Here is a 19,441-nt window from a genome sequence, read left to right on the forward strand (position 1 = left end):
ATACTAAAGTGTTACCGAATTTTCAAACTCTTAAAACTAGTTCTGTTGGTGTAACCTAAAGCGATTCGGTTCGATTTTTGATCATAGATGTTACCTTATTTATTTCTAGTGCACTAAAACCGTCTTTTAACAGGTTTTATCCTAAATCAACTGCTGTCTTACTGCTATTCCAATGTTCGGTATCAATTCTATTATGCTTTATTATCGACATTGACTTAATGTAGTACCTTCAGCTACCCGGTTGAAACCCCAGGAGGAAGAATAGCCATCCCATTTATATCAACGTCCTACAAGCAATAGGACACATGTTTGTAGAATACATTTTTTCCCAAATAGCATTTCATAGTGGTAAATAACAAACAAACGCAAGATGGATAAGAAAGAGAGAGTGAAAAAAAAAAAGGTAGGGGCAAGGACAGGCTTTGTCAAACTGAGAGCTGAGGTCTGAGTCGGAGCAATACAGGTTTTTTTTTTCTCTCTCTCTCTCTCTCTCTCTCTCTCTCTCTCTCTCTTACTCTATGGTGTATGATGTTTTTTTTCTCACTCGTTTCCAGGATCACAATGACAAAGGCTTCAAAAGATCAGAGGAACCAAGAGAAGACTGCCGTACCGAAAAGTTAACCATCACCAACACCTCCGCAGTCTTTCTCACTCTGTCTGTCTTACCTTAACAGTGCATCCCTCCTTCATTCACTCGTGCATGAAGCTGCTAGAGTTCAACTGTCCTGCGGGCCTTGACTTCAGAGCGGTAAGTGACATCTTACTCTGTTTATGAACAAGCCAACAAAAGAACAGACGGCAAAGTGAGTTAGCAAGTGCTAAAACGGTGTCAGAAGTGTTTTACAAGTATCTATTTCAGTTGTTTAAGACACAGGCCTGGCTGCGCTGACACTCATCTTGTTTGTTTTTGCATCTTGAATGTAAAGCGATGTGTTTCACTTGTGCTTGAAAGTCATAAGATTATGCATTGCACCAGACTCGTAGACTTGCGCAAAAGTAGTTTCAGCTGAGAAACATGGATCTGCGTGTTTGAGGCCTAGTTTAGGAAAACAGCTGGAGTGTAGAGGATACGCTAGAACCTCAACAGGGATTGAATGAGGTGCCACAATGCACCTCTTTTTGCCTTAATTAAGGTTTATCTTTTTTAGTTTATGAGATGCAAAACATGATAATACTTAACAGCATTTGTAACGCTCCTTGAGTATATTTCAGTGGCTTCTGCAACATTCGATGTATTGCGAATCACAAAATAGTTCATCGATTTTGCCGATAATCTGTGAGTTTTACGTGTCCCTGAGTCATTCTCACGAGAAATGAAATCCGAGCTCTTTTTGATTCTGTGCTCTGTATAATAAAACAATCATTTCTATTAATGCAAGTCATGTCCAGTAAATTCTTAGCTTTAAAAAATGATTTTGTAGCTTTAAGGTTAATTCCTGTTTTAGCTCACCTTTTATGTGCAATTAAAGAGTGGCGTGGATGATCATGGGACTGATATTCCTGATATCTGTGCAAGGCTCTTCCTTTGAACACAAACTGCAGTCATTAATGACCTAGTTGTTGATGGCAGACTATTAAGAAGTCACTTAATAATGTATAATTCATTGTGTGATTCTTCTGTCATTAGCGTACTTTTTCATATTTACAAAGCGGGGTCTAATAAGAAAGGTTTTTCGCTATTATTGCAAAGTATAATGTCACGCGTGGAAAAGCAATTGAGAATAGTCATTTATGAAATTATGGTTACACTTTATTTTACAGTACGTGTACTTACAGTGTAATATAAGGTAACTGCATGTGTTAATGTTGCGTTTAGGGGGAGGTTCAGGGTTAGTACCTAATATTGTAATTACTATAATAAGTATATAGGGTTAGACTTTATTTTAAGGGGTCATTGTTACAGTGTAATTGTATATTTATAAGTACTGAGTAATATTTAGTAACTACATGTACTTATTATAGGGTTAGGGTAGGATTAGGGTTAGTTGCATGCAATTATGCATAATTTACTATGGTAAGTACATGTAACATATGAAACAAGGACACTGTAAAATAAAGTATTTCCGTATATAGTATGTGCAGGACTGTAAAATAAAGTGCTACCGAAATTAAACTCACCTGTAATATGACGGATAACGTCCTGCAACCGCCTCCATGACTCGACTGCTGTCGAGAAGTCATCCAAGCGATGCTGATTCCTGAAAATATATATAATAAATAATTAGCCAAAATGTTCAGTGTTTAAACTTTACACTGTAAAACAATATTAAGCTTAATGCGAATACTACTACTAATAAAATAGCTTCTAGTTTGTGCCTTTAACCTCTTTGGATCATTTAAATGATGCGTAAGCAAGATTTTGATGTCTGATGTTGACATCCAGCAAGGGCATATTTCCTGTCTGCTGATCACTGCGGCCAAATTTAGCTTTAATATGCATAAGTAATGCTGCTTAAACAGTACAGCGTTACGTCTTTGTTATTCGGCCATTGAATGGGTTTTCGTAAGGTGCGAAGGGAGTTTTAAAACTCGGATCATTATTTCGTATAAGGTCGAACTGAATATGACGATGGTCACCAAGCACAAATTAGCGATGCTTTTTAAAATAATGGAATACTTAAAAGAAAATGTAGGATTGGCTTCATGTAATCTGACTGATACGTTAAGGAAAACACAAATTGCATTTTCAGATAGAGTCAAATGTCACATATTGGATGTAAATATATAAATATACATATATATATATATATATATATATATAAATAAAATGAGTCTATAATCTACATTAATTATAATTTATATATCTTATATATTAGATAGCTAAACAAATACTTTTATGTATAACTTAACAGTTCTAGCGTGTTATTTGACTATGGAAATGCTATACTATTTGACAATAAAAGGCAAGATATTCAATTTAGTTTGCACCTGTTTAATATAAACGAAATCTACAAACGTCAATAGCTTTTTGTTTAAAATTTCTTTTACATATGATATGCAAATACTGGTTCGAGATGTTATTGATGCAATTATGAGGACAGATTGCTTTAGAGGCCTGTCACTATATGCATTCTTGTTTATCATTTTGCGCTAATTACATTTTTAGATAAAAAACATTAAGACACAAATTAGCTATTTTTCGTCTATGAAAAAAAAATCAGATATACAAACAAACACAAAAACAGATATACAAACGAACACAAGAATTGAATCATATTGGTGATAAATCTGATCAATAATCATTATGTCAGTGAGACTGCAATGGCTTGTGAGAGTCATGGGTTTTTTAAAACTTTTTATTGTCATTTTATATATCATTCTCTCTATAGAAAACCTTTTGAGCAGAACCTAAATATATTCATGTAATCATAAAAGCGTACTTTCAAACTGTCGCTTATTTTGATTCATTATCACTTTCGTGGGAAAGCTTTTACTGCTAGACTTATCCAAAATAAATTTTCATTTATTTATTTATTTTTTACAGGGGAAACACTCGTGCATTTGAGACAAGGATCATCGCCTTAAAGAAACTATTTAAGTAAGGGTCGATTTGATAACGTGTAACATTTAGCACTGAAAATGACTGACCATGAAATCTGAATATTGCCAAAAAAATACATTTTCATCCAAATATTAACATATGATAAATCTAAATTGCAGATTTTACCATTCGTCATTCGGTTCACTAACCAGTATGCGAATGTAGCTGTGCTAATAATTTAAATGATTAATTTCAAGTTTATAATTACATTTCAGCTATTATAAACCATCAATACAATTCCAAAACTAAAAATACTTTATAACAGTATATGCCATCCTAAAAAAGGTCACCAGCTCAGAGATGGGACGACATGGACGGCCAGACTTAAGTATAAGAATCTGAATTGTTCATTTATATTTATTTATATTTAGTAATTTAGCAGACACTTTTATCCAGTTGCAATTGAAATCCTCAAAGCACAAGTAATTCGTCACACAAGAGGCGAAGCTACAGCTGAAGTAAATGTGCACAATAGTAAAAGATCATGTAGTTTCATGTAGTGATGCATTTCCATCTATTCTCATGGCCACATGTGGTCTATTGTAATTAGTCCCGAAATTCAGTGGAAAGTTCCGTCATTTGAATTTGCTGATGTTTAAATACGTGAATTATTACTCCTGAAATACATCATCAGCCCATTTGACATTGACAAGGAGAGGACTATTGATCAGACAGGAGAAGACTAATGACGGAGAAGAGTCTAAATTCGTTATAAACTGTAGGTTCAAGGGACTTAATTTGCACTTTAAAAAAAGCCCATTTATTTATTTGCGCAAGCTAAACTGCAGGAAAACATTCAACAGGAGTTTAGGTTCTCCTCTCATTCCTTTCTGACTTCTTTCATTTGTTCGACGCATTCATCTCTGATCTCTTTGCATGCACTTATAAAGGTTTTCTCATAGATAAGATAAACGGTTTGATAGAATGATAGAGGAGAGGAAAAAAAGTCCAAACCACTCTGCTGCTTTCCCCCTCCTCTGTTCGCTCTTTCACACATCTGACAGAAAACTAGAAAACAGCCTCCACAGTCATCTTTCCATCAATTATATCCTGTTGTTTTAGTCTCTCCTTAACCCGCTCGCCCCTTTCTCAAGTATTATCTGATGACATAATGGATTTAGGGCATGCGATATTGAATTAAGCATGCATTTTAGGCATGCAAAAAAGTCCCGAATTCTCACACCCGCCGTTCTTGGATAATAAAAACTTCTACAAAGCAGATTTAAAAGGCAAAAAAGAAAAAAAAAGTAGGGCAGTGAGAGTAAAAAAATCTCCATTTATCTGGTCCAGGAATCCGTCTTCTCTCTGCGTATTGTCTTACACCTTTATTCTTTCACCCACATTATGCTAATGGTGAGGTTTGTGTAGGTGCCTTGTGCAGGTACATTCATACTGTACTCACCACTGAATTAACATCACCCTCATCAGCCAAAACTGCTAAACCTACAACCTGTGCGGGGGCCGTGTAATGGCTCTGACTGAGATGCGGGGCACGGAGACAGAGTGGGAGGATCTGTAGTACTGACCTTTCATTCAAAATAAAAATGCAGTGGTTAAGTTGAATTGCTACGATCCAAGCAAGAACAGTTCATATAAAATAGTGTGAATAAGATACACTGTAAACCCTAATGCTCGAAAAAATTCATATGTTTGAGTGGGGTAAGCTTAAATTAAAGGCACAATATGTAAGATTTTTTTATTAAAATATCCAAAAACCACCAGAACAATGTTATATATTTTGTTGAGTTGTGTACTTGCATTATCCCAAACGTTTCCAAGACTGTTTAAATCCAGAGAAATAAGCAGGACATGGGCCGTGTCCGTGCGTCACCTATCAGTGACATCATACCCACGTTACCCTCGATTTCGGTTTCATTTTGTAGATACCATGGAAACAACAAAGACTCTTTAATATATTATGTGTTTTATTAGACAGGTGAGCAACTGTTTAGATACATTCATTGACAGAAAACTAATCATTGTAATATAGCTCAACACAGTTATTCTTATTGATTAAATCTCCTTTTCTTGATTTACCGCGAGTACCATGTTTTACCATGTCTAATATTGATCTAGCTCACTGCAGTGTGAACAAGCATCTTATAGCAGCCGCTGAGCGAACGCACAGAGTAGCACTATAACATAACTTTCAACACACTCAAATGTATCTAATATGATAAAACAGCGCTGCGTTACTCAACATACACATGAGCGGAAGAAGAGGAAGCGGCGACCGGCAGAATAAAAGCTCCAAAAAATCAAGGCGTCATCAAGCTACGCCTTTGTTTTGAATAAGCGACCTCTAGTGGCAAAAAAAAATGATATATTGTGGCTTTAAACAATCAAATTAACTTTTATGAGTATTTTTCTTTTGAGTTCCCAAAACTGACACATTTTAAGTGAACTGAATCGTTTAATTTTTTTTTAGTTTTGAACTTGTTTCTTTTAATTTAGACAAACTTAAATGTAACTGAAACTGGGCTGGGATTTCTATTTCCCAGCATGCTTTGCCACTCTAAAGGGGGGGGTCGGGGCTGGCAATTACTCATTCAGCAATTTCTATAGACCAGTTTCCACTGAAATTACCCAGAAAAATTTGTCCCAGGAACTTTTTTCCCCTCAGACCTGTTGTTTTTTGCGTTTCCATAGCGATCTAAAGTACCGTAAAGACTAGTCCGTTGACGTAGGACTGCACGCGGCTTTCCAGAGCCCACTGAATTTTGTCCTCCACAAATAAACTTAAAGGGTTGGTTCACCCAAAAATGAAAATTCTGTCATTAATGACTTACCCTCATGTCGTTCGACACCCGTCAGACCTCCGTTCATCTTCAGAACAGAAATGAAGATATTTTAGTTGAAATCTGATGGCTCTGAAAGGCCTCCATTGACACAATGGCACGGTTCACTCTCAAGACCCTTAAAAGGCACTAAAGACGTCGTTACAAAGTCCATCTCACTACAGTGGTTCTACAATAACTTTATGAATCGGCGACAATAGTTTTTGTGCGCAAAAAAACCCTAAATAACGACTTACATAGTGATGACGATTTCAAAACAAGGCATCATGAAGCTTCGAAGCGTTATGAATCAGCGAGTCGATTCAGCGGTTTGAATCGCCAAATTTCAGCAGTTTGGCGGTTTGACACGCGATCCGAATCATCATTCGGCTCATTGATTCATAACTTACGGGTGTCGAACGACATGAGGGTAAGTCATTAATGACAGAATTTTCATTTTTGGGTGAACTAACCCTTTAATAAAGTCTGAACCTCGTTGTTGGTCCATCGGTCGTATTTTTTAAACTTCATCATTGATTTGAATAGTAAACAACTCTTACTGCACGCACCGCAACAGACTTTTAGGTTGAAATAAAATGCTGCGTGAGCTCAACCAATCAGCATGTTCAGCGCCCAAGTCCCACCCCAGAAAGTTCCTGAACTTTGAAGAAGTACTACCTCGCGAGCAGGGCCGTTTTGAGGGGAAATATTAACCCGGATCTTCATTTAGTCCCTGGTTCCTGCGGTTGAAACACACTGAGTAACACGCCTTTCGCTACATAATTAAAGCTGCGACAGTTGAGTGCATGTCCAGCACACTTTGTTTTCTTCGTTAATTAAGTGCATCATCCAGGCATTTCAAGTGCAACTTTTTAATTTTCAGTGTGAACACACTACTCACACTATTTATACTTAAAAACGCCATAGAATAGTGCATAAGTACACAAATTGGGATGCAACTGTTGTGTTACCAATTAGCAAGTTAGCACTTAAAACAAGCCTAAAATATTTAAGTTGAGATTACATAATTTTAAGTTAAATGTATGAATTGTTTTACTCAAATATTTAAAGTAGAGCAATTAAACTGTACGAGTACAAAACAAAATTCTGCCAGTTCTGCTTACTCGAACGTTCTTAACTTAAACGGATTACCTCAATTTTTTTTATTGTTTTGCCTACTTATTCAGGTTTACAGTGTAGCATGCGAGAGAAAGAGAGGGAAACACTATGTGTGGGTGGAAAAAGGGGTGAGGAGACGATGTATGCGGTATGGAAACAATTTATATTGTGGGTATAAGAGGGATACACTTGCAGAAAGAGCGAGAGAGCGGAGGCGGGGTGTACGGAGGTTTCCCTTGTCCACTTCCTGTTCTGTCGTTGTTTCATGGTCAACTTCCCGTCACATGATTTTGAGCAACCACAGATTCTCACTGGCGTAAACATGTCTTGTCGCCCACACACAAACACAAGCACAGAGAAACACACACTTATGCATGCATTCAACCTCAATAAAGCAATTAGGTTAAAGACTTAACACAACATTAACACAAAGAAAAGAGTTCAAACATACACAAACATGTTTTTACTCTGACCGACACACACACACACTCGACAGGAAACGTTGCCTCTCACTCATATCGTATACACTTACACGAACACCCACGCCTTACCTGCCAGTTAAACAACTCTTACGTTCTTTACACTCAAGTCACTAACCACAACAGATGCGAATCTCAAGATAACACTCCGAGCCGCAAGCACAATAAGCCCAAAAGGTCTCATAGCCTGCCAACATCAGTGAAGACAGCACGCTTTCATCCAGCAGCTTTTGTTAATTGTTTTAAAAAAAGCATACGTTTTGCTGGATTCTGCCGTTTGCTCTACTGTCATGAACGAGGCCCTCGTTGGACCAAAAGGGAGACTGTGAGTATACCACAGATTGCTTTAGTCTGTGATGTAGGAGAACAGATAAAAATAGACTGAGAAGGAAAAGAGGTTAAGGAGGAGAGCAAGACAGAAGAGGGAGAGAGAGATAGAAAGAGCGAGAGATAGAGGGAGATCCGTGACTGCTTCCTCAGGATGTGGCTTTCGGTTCAGGGTTTTAAGGGAGGGGGTGACTCTATGACAACCGAAGGCTTACCTTTTGATCGGTGGCACCTGTCAAAAAAAAATATGTGTGAGAAAGTGTTTTCACGTTTAGGTATGATGCGTTTGTGCACAAGCCAGAGAGCGCGGCTGCTTTCACACGTGGCTGCGTTTTAATTTTGTTTGCTGGCTCGCACGCTCACAGGTCGACGTGAATAGATAGCACACGAACAAAAGCAACAGGTTATGGATAAAGAAAGAAGAGCACTGGTGAGTAAGCACTAGACAAGTAGAGCGAGGAAGAGGTGAAAAGCTAAACATAGAACAAACAAAGGCCGTTCTTTTGATTGTTGCTGTAGACGTTGCTCTGTTTCTCCGGCGCTGTTTCTCTTTGCTGCTAAAAAGCAGTTGTTACAGAAGGGAGATGCTAAGAAACCATTAATCGGTTGTTTTGTGTGGTTTGGCTCACTAACGTTCGTGAGGTTGAAAGGGTTTCGATGACATCTTACGATCTTTGTCTTGTGTCTTTTCAGTTTTCAGATGCTATGAGCGTCCTCTAACTCGTGGGTGCTTCAGCCATTTGCAACACGACGCCACATGGCTGACCATACATCTCCCGAACCCGAGTCGCTCTCCTTCGCTCCTATGTTTCGACCTCAGGCAGAAGGTCAAAGGTCAAGCCACGATCTTTACCAGCAAAGCTCAATGAGTGGGCTCGGCTCATTTGAAGTCCCGTGTGAAGCCACGGATGGCACGGGGAGCGCTCTGAATGGAATAGATCAATCGCCGAGCGCTGCTTATTGGGCGAATACGTCCCCTGTGTCCTCTATGGGACTGAATAGGATCAAGGCACAAGTTGGAGCGTATGAGACCGACTGGATTTCACTCTGCCACCAACAGGAGGCGGCAGACTGTTACGAAGCAACTGGGCATCAGCAACAAAAACTGGATTCTTTCTCCGAGGCGTTTTGCAGTCGTAGCACTTCGCGAATGCTGGATGGAGGAGAGCAGAGCGGCTTCAACTCCACTCCTCCTTCACATTCCCTCTCCTTCCCTCTGGTGCTTAGTCCACCTCCGACGCCCCTGCCTCCTCCGTCCTTCTCTCCTCCCAAACGACCTCAACATTTCCTCCCCGGCCAGATCTTGAGCCAATCGCAGATGCAAACGCAGACGGATGGGTCGCTGCAGTTCTTTCCCTCTCTACCTTCGCCGTCCACTGGCCGGTACAATCACCCAATTTGGCTCCAGCTGCAAGCTGAGGGCAGCGACATTTTGGACTTATCGCAGCACCTCCAACAAGATTCAAACTCCTCCCAAGTTTATTCAGAGCATGGAAGCCCTCACCTGAAACAAATAAACTCCCTGCAGAAAGGTACGGGTAACCTAAACGCAATGTTTTGTGAGTTGACCTGTGTGTGTGATTTTTTTAATGAAACGTGTTTTTCTTGCTTAGACTGTTCGATGCAAATGTCCCTCAACCCTGCACCGGCTCAACATCATCATCCCCAGTCGTGCGTGCAGCAACAGATGGGTCACGAGCCCGGGGCATCTGAAGATCACATGACATGGCCTCAGGTCTGTCATCTGCACATTCACACAGATCGCCACCCTGGTCAAGCATATTCGATCGATGCATCGATGGCTTTCACATCATTCTCATGTTCTGTAGTTTAAGCTGGTTGGCAACATTCACAACCAATGCTTTCATCTTGACAGATGGGGCAATCCTCCCATTCATATGGACCTTCTCTGCACCAGTCCAGCCTCCATGTGCAGGGGTCAGGGCCAGGAGAAGGATCACGATTCAGTTTTGGAGGGAACTTCAGTCCTGGGTCCGCAGACAAACCTCCGGGGTCCTCCAGCACACAGGCATGAGACCAACAATTTACTAATTCATTTCATTTTGACCATATATATCTATCTATATATATGCAGTACCTGTCAAAAGTTTGGAAACATTGCTATTTTTTATGTTTTTGAAAGAAGTCTTGCGTGCTCATTAAGTCTGCATTTATTTTGATCAAAAATACAGAAAAAAAACTGTAATATTGTGAAATATTATTACAATTTAAAATCATGGTCTTCAATTTTAATGTACTTTAAAATGTAATTTATTTCTGTGATCAAAGCTGAATTTTCAGCATCATTACTCCAGTCTTCAGTTGGAAACAATTGTGCTGCTTAATATTTTTTTATAACCTATATACTTTTTTTCAGATTTTTTTGATGAATGAAAAGTAAAAAAAAAAAAAAGAAAAAAAGAACAGCATTTATTTAAAATGGAAATATTTTGTAAGAATATACACTACCATTCAAAAACTATTTAGCAAGGATGTGTTAAATTGATTAAGAGTGATAGTAAAGGTTTATATTGTTAGAAAATATTTCTATTTTAATTAAATGCTGCTCTTTTTAACTTTTTATTCATCAATAAATCCTGGAAAAGTATCACAGGTTCCAAAAAAATATTTAGCAGAACAACTGCTTCCAACCTTGAGAATAACTGGTTATCAAATCATCATATGAGAATGATTTCTGAAGGATCATGTGACACTAAAGACTGGAGTAATGATGCTGAAAATTCAGCTTTCATCACAGGAATAAATTATATGGTAAATTATATTAAAATAGAAAACTATCATTTTATATTGTAATAATATTTCACAACATTACTATATTTTTTATCAAATAAAATGAAACTATGTTTCCTTGAAGTAATGTTTCCAAACTTTTGACCGGTACTGTGTGTGTGTGTGTATACATACACACAACAGTTCAAAATTGTGGATTTCTACATTGCAATTTCTACTTCAAATAAATGCTGTTCTTCTGAACTTCCTATTCATCAAAGAATAAAAAAAAAAGGTTTCTACAATAATTAAGCAGCACGACCGTTTTCAACATTGATAATAATAAGAAAATTGTTTTTAGCAGCAAATCAGCATATCAGAATGTTTTCTGAAGGATCATGTGACACTGTTTTACTGATATATTAAAATACCCATATTAATAGAATATAATAAATATGTTTTAATGTAATAATATTTCACATTACTGATCTTACTGCATTTTAGATCAACTACATGCAGAGCATAAGAGAAATCTTAAAAAAACATTAGAGAAACTTTCCGACCTTAAACTTGTGAACAGCAGTGTATATATACAATAATGTACAGTTACGAGTGCTAAGTTAAAACCACAAGCCACAATGCCTTCGCCTGTTATAAGCTGTGATTGGCTCTGCAGCAACATTTTACGTAGCGTCGCTTACATGCAACTTTATTCATGCAGAATGTTCCCAGTTCTGTCTATACTGGAGTCCCGTTCAACAGTGTGATCCAGCTGAGTAGGGAGTACACGGAGAACTGGGAAGAGACTGTACCTCACTATACGCCACCTCCGATGCTGAACCCGGCACGTAGTGGAACGGGGCTCTTCTGCAACCTGCTGTCTTCCCTTGCCGTGGAAAACAGAGCACTGTGGACAGACGAGAGGAAAGATGATGACTCACAAAGGTGAGCTGTTTGTTCGTTTCTTCTCAGTCGCTCATTGATGTCCTATACGAGGCAGAGAATGATTTCCCCCCGAAGCAAATGCTGATTTATTAAGAGCATGTCTGAATGGTTTACTAATTTGACAACAATAATAATAATTTTAAAAAATGTGTCAAGTTTTATATTTCTTGATTTGGTTAGAATCTGCTTGGTTGTGTCAAATCTTCCTATTTTTTGTGGGACAGAAGATGTCATTAAACTTTCTATCCCATTCCCACCCAAGGTGCATAAATATAGGCCCAGAGTTCCAAGCTGAGCTGCCAGATCTGATAATGGGACGAGAGCATGGGGAATGTCCAGAGGAAGCGGTCAGGGAGGAGCTGTTATGGAAACCTTGGGCGGAGTTAGAAGAAAGCGACACTCTTTTACAGCATGGTAATAACATTATTCAAATTACCATCAAGCCAGTAGTTTTTTTGAAACATTATTGATGAGTGTGATTTGGATTTCAAACCTCAGTTGAGAATCTTCTTGACCTGAGTGCCTCCAGTGTTCTACCAGGAGGTGGCGCCAATTTGGAGCTTGCCCTTCATAGCCTGTCTTGTTGCAAGGGAAACATTCTAGTAAGTGCGATGTTCATTATGAATTTATGTTCATAAGCCTCACAATTACCTCTCCAAAATGGTCGTGACTTTTTTTGTTAAGTTGTCTTCCACAAATTCATTCAATGTAATATTTAATTTCCTTCTTTTACACAACAGGCAGCGCTGGAGATGCTGTTGTTTAAAGACTCCCCTCCATCAGAAAACTATCACTATTCAGGTAAATACTCATTTGTTTAAGGTAGGGTAGGCAATTTCTGAGAGGCTAGTGATAGAAAGCTAGCTTTGAAAGTATGAGATCCCACCCTCCCTTCAGAGCGTCTCCAAAGCCACGCCTCCTTCAAAACAAATGACCGCGAACAGCAGAGTCTGCAAAGCGTCACTAGAGACGCCGTTAATCTACCTCATGTATCTTAGGGCTGTGCGATTAATCGTACTTGATTTTCCGCTTCCAACGATTATGAAAACAAAATAATCGACGTGAAACGATTATTTTGCCATTGCAGCATTTCGTCCAGCGCACCATCATTTTCTTCACAACGGTGCACTTTCATTCCTCCCTAAGCTGAAATAAGTGAGCGTTGTAAAATGCTGTCTATTGTCGCTAAACTGCGGGACATGCTTGATATTACAAAGTGTTATTAAGTGTATTAAAAGCGTATTAAACTGTGAATACACTGTTCCCTTGGCGGCATTCTGTGCGCGCGCTCCGAGACGGGGCAGCACACGCATTAGCAAAGTATACTTGTGCGCTTCAGAAGATACGCACCTAAACGGTCAAATAGCCTACATACAAATATGTCGAAATGCTGTTTTGGTAAGAATCCTCAAACACAGTCAAAAGTTGAGAAAGAAAACATGTATATTGGATATGTGTAACAGTATATTGGATCCGTGCATTAGCCAGGGTTTTCCTACATTTTTTGGCGGCCGCCAAAGCAATTTTGTCCCGCCAAAGCCTTATTTGATCCGTTATTGTGATTTATGAGTGATGTAGATCAGTGGTTCCCAACCTTTTTTTGTCTGAGACCCCCATTTTCCCAAGAAAATATCTCAGGGCCCCCCCCCCTTCACATTTCATGATATTATCACTCTAGTAAGCTTGGAGCAAGGATGACAAAATATGGTGTTGTTTTCAAACAAACAGTATATATACTATAACCAGATATGTTTATGCACAAATAATAGCCTATAATATTGAAAACACAATAACAAAAATGTTAGTAGGCCCTTTGAAATGCAATAACAAAAATATCAGTATTCACACTGGTGTGTAGGTTAAAAAAAAATTATATAGGCTATTACTAAATGACTTCTGCCTTTGTGAGGCTTTATTTTTGAGGCTTTTGGCGCTATCGCGAGCGATAATAAACTTGCGTTTATTAACAGAATAATGCGTCTTTCAGAAGAACATTGTAGCCAGAACTACTTCTCTCTGTGTATGTCTATGACGAGTCACGCAGGTGACTACCAACGTTAATTAGAGAAAGCCCCACTTTTAATTCGTTTAAGAAACAGCTTAAAAGATGGCTGATTAACAACCAAAACTGTGAACATTAGGTAAGAACTATGCACTGGCACTTTAATAAAATAGGTATATTTATAAGCACTTTAGGATGCCTATGCATAGGAATAGTTGTCTTTTTAAATATCTGAAATAATTATTATAACAAGTATTTTATCTATGCATTGACATTTTTTTTATCTCTATATGTTTGGTATTATGTTTGTTTTGTTTTTGTTTGTTTATCCATGTCTGGGACTACGGATGGAAGTTAGCTTTGTGTATTTACGTCAATTTATATTCTACGTTCATCAATATGCATTGTCCCATCCAAATAAATAAATAAATACAAATACAGGGCTACTCCGCAGCGGCAGCGGTCCGAACCAGTGTAAAATAGTCCCAATGTAAACACTTATAGGTGTACCATAGTGGTTCAGGTTCAGACAAAAACACGGATTGGAATATGGATTCATGATGAACTCGCTCATTTTGTAATTTTTGAACAGAAAAAGTTAAGGACTTTTATTAAATACTCATTGCTCAACTTTTCAAAATATGACATGACCCCCCTACAGAGCTCGCTGAGGCCCCATTTTTTTCCTTTAATTACCGCTGGCTGTGAATTGCGCTCAAAAAACGTTGACTCTGCTCTGACCAGCTGACACAAACAGTTCTTTCAATAAACGGTAAACAAATCCTATCCGGTTATGAAGTGTTGACAAATCTTTCGCGATGTTCTGAACTACTGACAGACGGAATTCGCACACAACGCGTCTGCTAATGTCCGATTCGCGACCTAATGACTCCTTTGAACTGAATCATTTTAACGACTGTCAGAACAACTGATCAGTCCAACACTGAACTCACAAATCAGCTTAATCATTTAGAACACCTCTGAAATGAGAACACAAGTGTGCTTACACAATTTATCAAGAGTGGATAGTAAGAATTTGTTTTAATTATCACAGTCTTTCAGGTTATTTATGTTCACATTGTGTAGTAAAATAAATTGCCTAAAATCATGTAGTTTAGACTGGAGTGAGGTGAAACCAGAACAAAATTGTTGTTAGCTAGCTGATAATTTTATGAAATTGTATATGGCATTTAAATAATTTTTTTAATACTACTTTTTAATATTGATATGATTATATACCAAAACTGTTATCTGTAAATAGTGTAAAAAATTAGGAACAAAAACAAAACATCAAGGTATCAAAACAAGATAAGCAAACATTACAAAATGTTTCTTTGAATTTATTTTAAATTTATTGTCAGTATTGCGCTTGCAGATCACGTGGGTAGAGTACTTTTTACTGTGTGTGTGTGTCCATGTCTGTCAGCCACCACTGAAGACCATTTTTGACCTAGGAAAAACCCTGGCATTAGCTCTTAAAGTGACAGCAGCCTAATAATTCTGATGCAGTCATTATTGTTAATCAAACAAAAGACAAAGATCACTCACTGCTCTTGATAGAATAAACTGTAGGTATAAGGATTAGTCTATATTTAATACAGCAGTGTTATTTTACATTTAATTACTTCATTCAATTTCTGTAGGCTATTACCTTGAATACCACTGTTAGTACATCTTCCTGAAAAACCTAAAGCACTGTTTATTTCATTTGTATTTTTGTTCTGTTGTTTTGATCCTAATTTTGTTAATTTCTTTGTTCTTATTGTATTGCTGACGGTCTACTTATCTCCTGTAACAGTTTTGAGGACTTTTTACTTGCATTAATTAACCTAGTACTAGTTTTTGCTGAAGTATCGATAATTGTGAAATTTCACTGACATCTAACATCACTCACATCATGAAAAGACTTGAATCATATCACCCACCGATAATTGTGTTAAATCGCGATAATGATTTTGGCCATAATCGAGCAGCCCTACATAACATTGTAAGTTATTTACATTCATTATTATTATTATTATAGAGCTCTTAATTGTCTCACCTGACTGCTGCAGATTCATTTCGGCGTTGATAGTGTCGACATAGAAATGCATAAATCCGAGTCTGAGGACATGAACAGCTCCGGGTATAACATCACGGGCAGCCATCCTGTAATTACGGTTATGACATTGTGTGAATACAGCATAAGCTGGTTGTTTTGGTTCAGGAAGAACTGTAAAAGTGGCTGTTTGTGGTGCTCGATGAATGTCTGTCTACAACTCTGCATAGGCATTGACAGGCAGACAGGACATTGTATCATTGCATTCGGACCGTATGCAATGAATGGACAAACATTTTTTGGTCTCTCAACTTCCACAGAAAATATATGTACATGTTTTAATATTTAGACGAATTATACTATTGATTGCTATCAGGATGTGAAGAGCGTTTCAACCAGTATAACAAAAAGTCCTCATAAAAAATGTCCTACCCTACCTTTAATTTTAAAACACATTTAGTCAACAAATGATAATGAAACAATGCTAATCCTATTTCACTTTGCATTTAGGAATGGATATCTGGACTTTGAGTGAACAAAGACTGTTCCATAAGGCCTTCACAATTTATGGAAAGGATTTCTCCTTTGTACATAAAATGGTAATATGTCAAACATTTGTAAATCTAAGCCACCAAATATTCGAGATCACAGCATTTGCAGTTCAACGTGTTCATACTTCCAGGTGAGAACAAAGCAGGTGCCACAGTGTATTGAATTCTACTACAACTCCAAGAGGCTTTCAGAGAAACAAAGGAAGCAGATGGAGAGAGAGAAAGAAAGTTTGGAGGAAGAGAGACTTGCAGCCGTCATCAACCAGGTAAGACTGACATCTTGAAGATTCAAAACATTTAAGAATCATTTGTTTCGAGTCAGTGGTTCAAAGTATCAAACTTGCATAGGAGAGTTTGTATTTAATTCAAAGAGGATGATATAATTGAGTTTGCCATGCCGTCTAATATTTTTTTTTACATAACCTTCATTTTTAAAAGGTATTTCAGTATTTATAGATTACTTTTAATAGAATACAATTTTATGAAAACATTTGAAGCTGCTTTTAAAAGTTGTCAAAGTGACTCTCGAAGCAATTGGTTCGAAAAGCTTCGTTTCTCCCATTACTATAGTGAAAAACATATGAAAGATAGCCAGGGTCACAGAGTGCGGTGCTTAGTTGTAACATTGTACGGCCCAAGTTGACCAAAAATCGCTAATGTTTTATAATAAAAGGCATAGTTTAGCGTGGTTTGCCCTGTCACGTGCTTTGATAGATTGCCGTGTGCCGTACTGCGTTTGAGAAATGTTCTTCCAGCGTAAATAACTTACGTTTTGTTGTTATATCCTCATCTGCAAATGTGAGAAATTCATTTCTGGAATGCGAAAAGAGACTCACAGCACGCTAGTCTACGGGCAACATTACATCGCGCATGCGCGTCAAAATATATCAAATTGTATAAATTAAAGACATTGATAGAATTTATATTTATAAACACTATGTTCTATGCTATGTTCAGTGGGGAAAAAAATGTTTTTGCGGAACATTCTCCCTCCAGTTAAGTTTTGTTTCTTTATAAAGTCCTTTAAAAATCTGTGGCCTTTTTTATTTAGCATTACAAACATGCATCTGTTTGTAAACAACGTTTAAAGGGATAGTTCACCCAAAAATGAAAGTTAGCCCATGATTCACTCACCTTTGAGCCAGGTGTATATGACTTTCTTCTTTCAGACTAATATAGTTGGAGATGCATTAAAAATGGTCCTGGCTCTTCCTGGCTCTTATAAATAGCAGTGAATGGGGGAAGAGATTTTGAAGCCCACAAAAAAAAAACATCCATCCCTCAAACGTACTCCACACTGCTCCAGGGGGGTTAATAGAACCTTTTCACATTTCTGGGTTTCTCAGAGTGGGAGTTGTCAGTTGGGTTAACTTGTATAGCGGTGAATGAGAATACATTAAATAGATTTGTCCATTTGCTCAAATAGCAAAAGAAAAACACCACAATGCTGTTTTCACAAAAAAGTGGGATTGATAATAGCAGTGTTTTTGCTGTTTTTTTTCCATTACTCCCATAGACACTGTATTAGAAAAACCCTCCCAGCAGCAACTAGCTTTTTGTAATTTTATACAAAGTATGCGTTATAAATGTACATACATTTTTAAAACGAGTCAGTCTGTGAAAAGGGTCTAGAAAGGTCTTTCTGAACCGAAGCATTTATGTAAGAAAAACATCCATAGTTTAAACTTTAGAAACTAAAATACTAGCTTTTAACAGTCGATTTTATGGCAAAAGACAAGAGTAAGGATTATTTGGCCAATTGCTGGAAGCTAGTTATTTTAGTTTATAAAGTAAAAAATGGATTCTTACAAAAACAATCACTTTGCTTCAGAAGGCCTTCAGTAACCCCCTGAGCCATATGGATTACTTTTATGGATGGATGTGTTATTTTTGACTTCAAAATCAGGACTGCCATTCAATACCAATATAAAGCTTGGACGATCAATGATATTTAATAGAACTCAGACGGTGTTAGTCTGAAAGGAGAAAAGTCAAATACACCTGATGGGTTGAGGGAAAGTAAAGCATGGGATAATTTTAAGGTGAATTATTCCTTGAGTCTATAGCTCAAGTTCCATATTCTTTGAAGGGCATGTGGAACACCAGTTTTGCAGTAAAAAAATAAATAACTTTGAAACTCTTCCACAGGTTCTTCCAGACCCAAAGATGCTAGTGAACCAAGCCAGTATTGAGAGACTGATTCATAACCCACCACTTCCCACAAGTTTCCCCTGTAAACAGTGTGGAAAGTAAGTATGAATAAATTGCCCATGCTGTAGTAGCCTACATATGCAATTGAAAAACACCATGCTTTCAGTGTACATACGCTTATGGTGTCTAGCCTTCCTTTTGACCTTGGAAAATTTTTCCAGGATGTTCTACAAAATAAAAAGTAGAAATGCTCACATGAAGATCCACAGACAGCAGCAAGAGGACTGGAGAGAAAAACTGCAGATACACCCAAACCAGAACCACCTGACCAGAGGACTGGCTCAAACAAACCTAAACCAGACCCACCATCAGAATCACATCCTGACCCAAAATCTGATTCAGAATTTGGTCCAGTCACAGAACCAGCTGGCTTTTCTCCAAAGCTCAAGGACTCAGAGTACATGCCCAACCAGTAGTACCGCTCTCAACCAGAATCCACAGATTGTCCCTAAAGCACACCCCTTACCCCTTCACACAGGACATCAGCAGACATGGAGCGCCCTGCACAATGTAGAAACCGGTGGCCTGTTTTATAACCGAGGCTCTATGGTAAATGGGCTTCATTTGAGCATACAGGACAGTTTAAGTAAACCCTGGACTAATACCCAATAATGGCAAAACTTGATGTGTACAGTTGTTTAACCTATAAGAACTTTCATTAAAAGATTATTTCTTTTAAAGTGTGTCAAGGCAGACTCATCTTCACAAATTTAAGAACCAG

At 37.8% G+C, this 19,441-nt stretch overlaps 1 protein-coding gene across 2 annotated transcripts; it reads left to right on the forward strand.

Moving 5' to 3' along the window:
* Nucleotides 1-542: 542 nt before the first annotated feature.
* On the forward strand, nt 543-19,397 carry LOC307140172 (uncharacterized protein). 2 transcript variants are annotated; one of them, XM_079839452.1, is made up of 12 exons: nt 543-748; nt 8,937-9,775; nt 9,857-9,978; nt 10,120-10,272; nt 11,695-11,918; nt 12,181-12,332; nt 12,417-12,520; nt 12,659-12,719; nt 16,469-16,557; nt 16,641-16,775; nt 18,658-18,758; nt 18,882-19,397. In XM_079839452.1, the coding sequence occupies exons 2-12, from the start codon at nt 9,001-9,003 to the stop codon at nt 19,330-19,332; spliced, it is 2,367 nt and encodes a 788-aa protein (XP_079695578.1). In that variant the 5' UTR covers nt 543-748; nt 8,937-9,000; the 3' UTR covers nt 19,333-19,397. The 2 variants fall into 2 exon arrangements, with proteins under 2 accessions (XP_079695578.1, XP_079695579.1); XM_079839453.1 differs by lacking the exon at nt 543-748 and adding an exon at nt 8,505-8,673.
* The last annotated feature ends 44 nt before the right edge of the window (nt 19,398-19,441 follow it).

Source organism: Gobio gobio (assembly GCF_949357685.1).
Source record: "Gobio gobio genome assembly, chromosome: 2".
Taxonomy (NCBI): Eukaryota; Metazoa; Chordata; class Actinopteri; order Cypriniformes; family Gobionidae; genus Gobio; species Gobio gobio.

Excerpts from the sequence above, each read along its gene's own strand:
- LOC307140172 (XM_079839452.1), top strand. The coding sequence starts at position 9,001 with ATGGCTGACCATACATCTCCCGAACCCGAGTCGCTCTCCTTCGCTCCT. Across the intron at positions 9,979-10,119 it reads ATCACATGACATGGCCTCAG|ATGGGGCAATCCTCCCATTC; the intron begins GTCTGTCATCTG and ends TCATCTTGACAG. Across the intron at positions 16,776-18,657 it reads TTGCAGCCGTCATCAACCAG|GTTCTTCCAGACCCAAAGAT; the intron begins GTAAGACTGACA and ends ACTCTTCCACAG.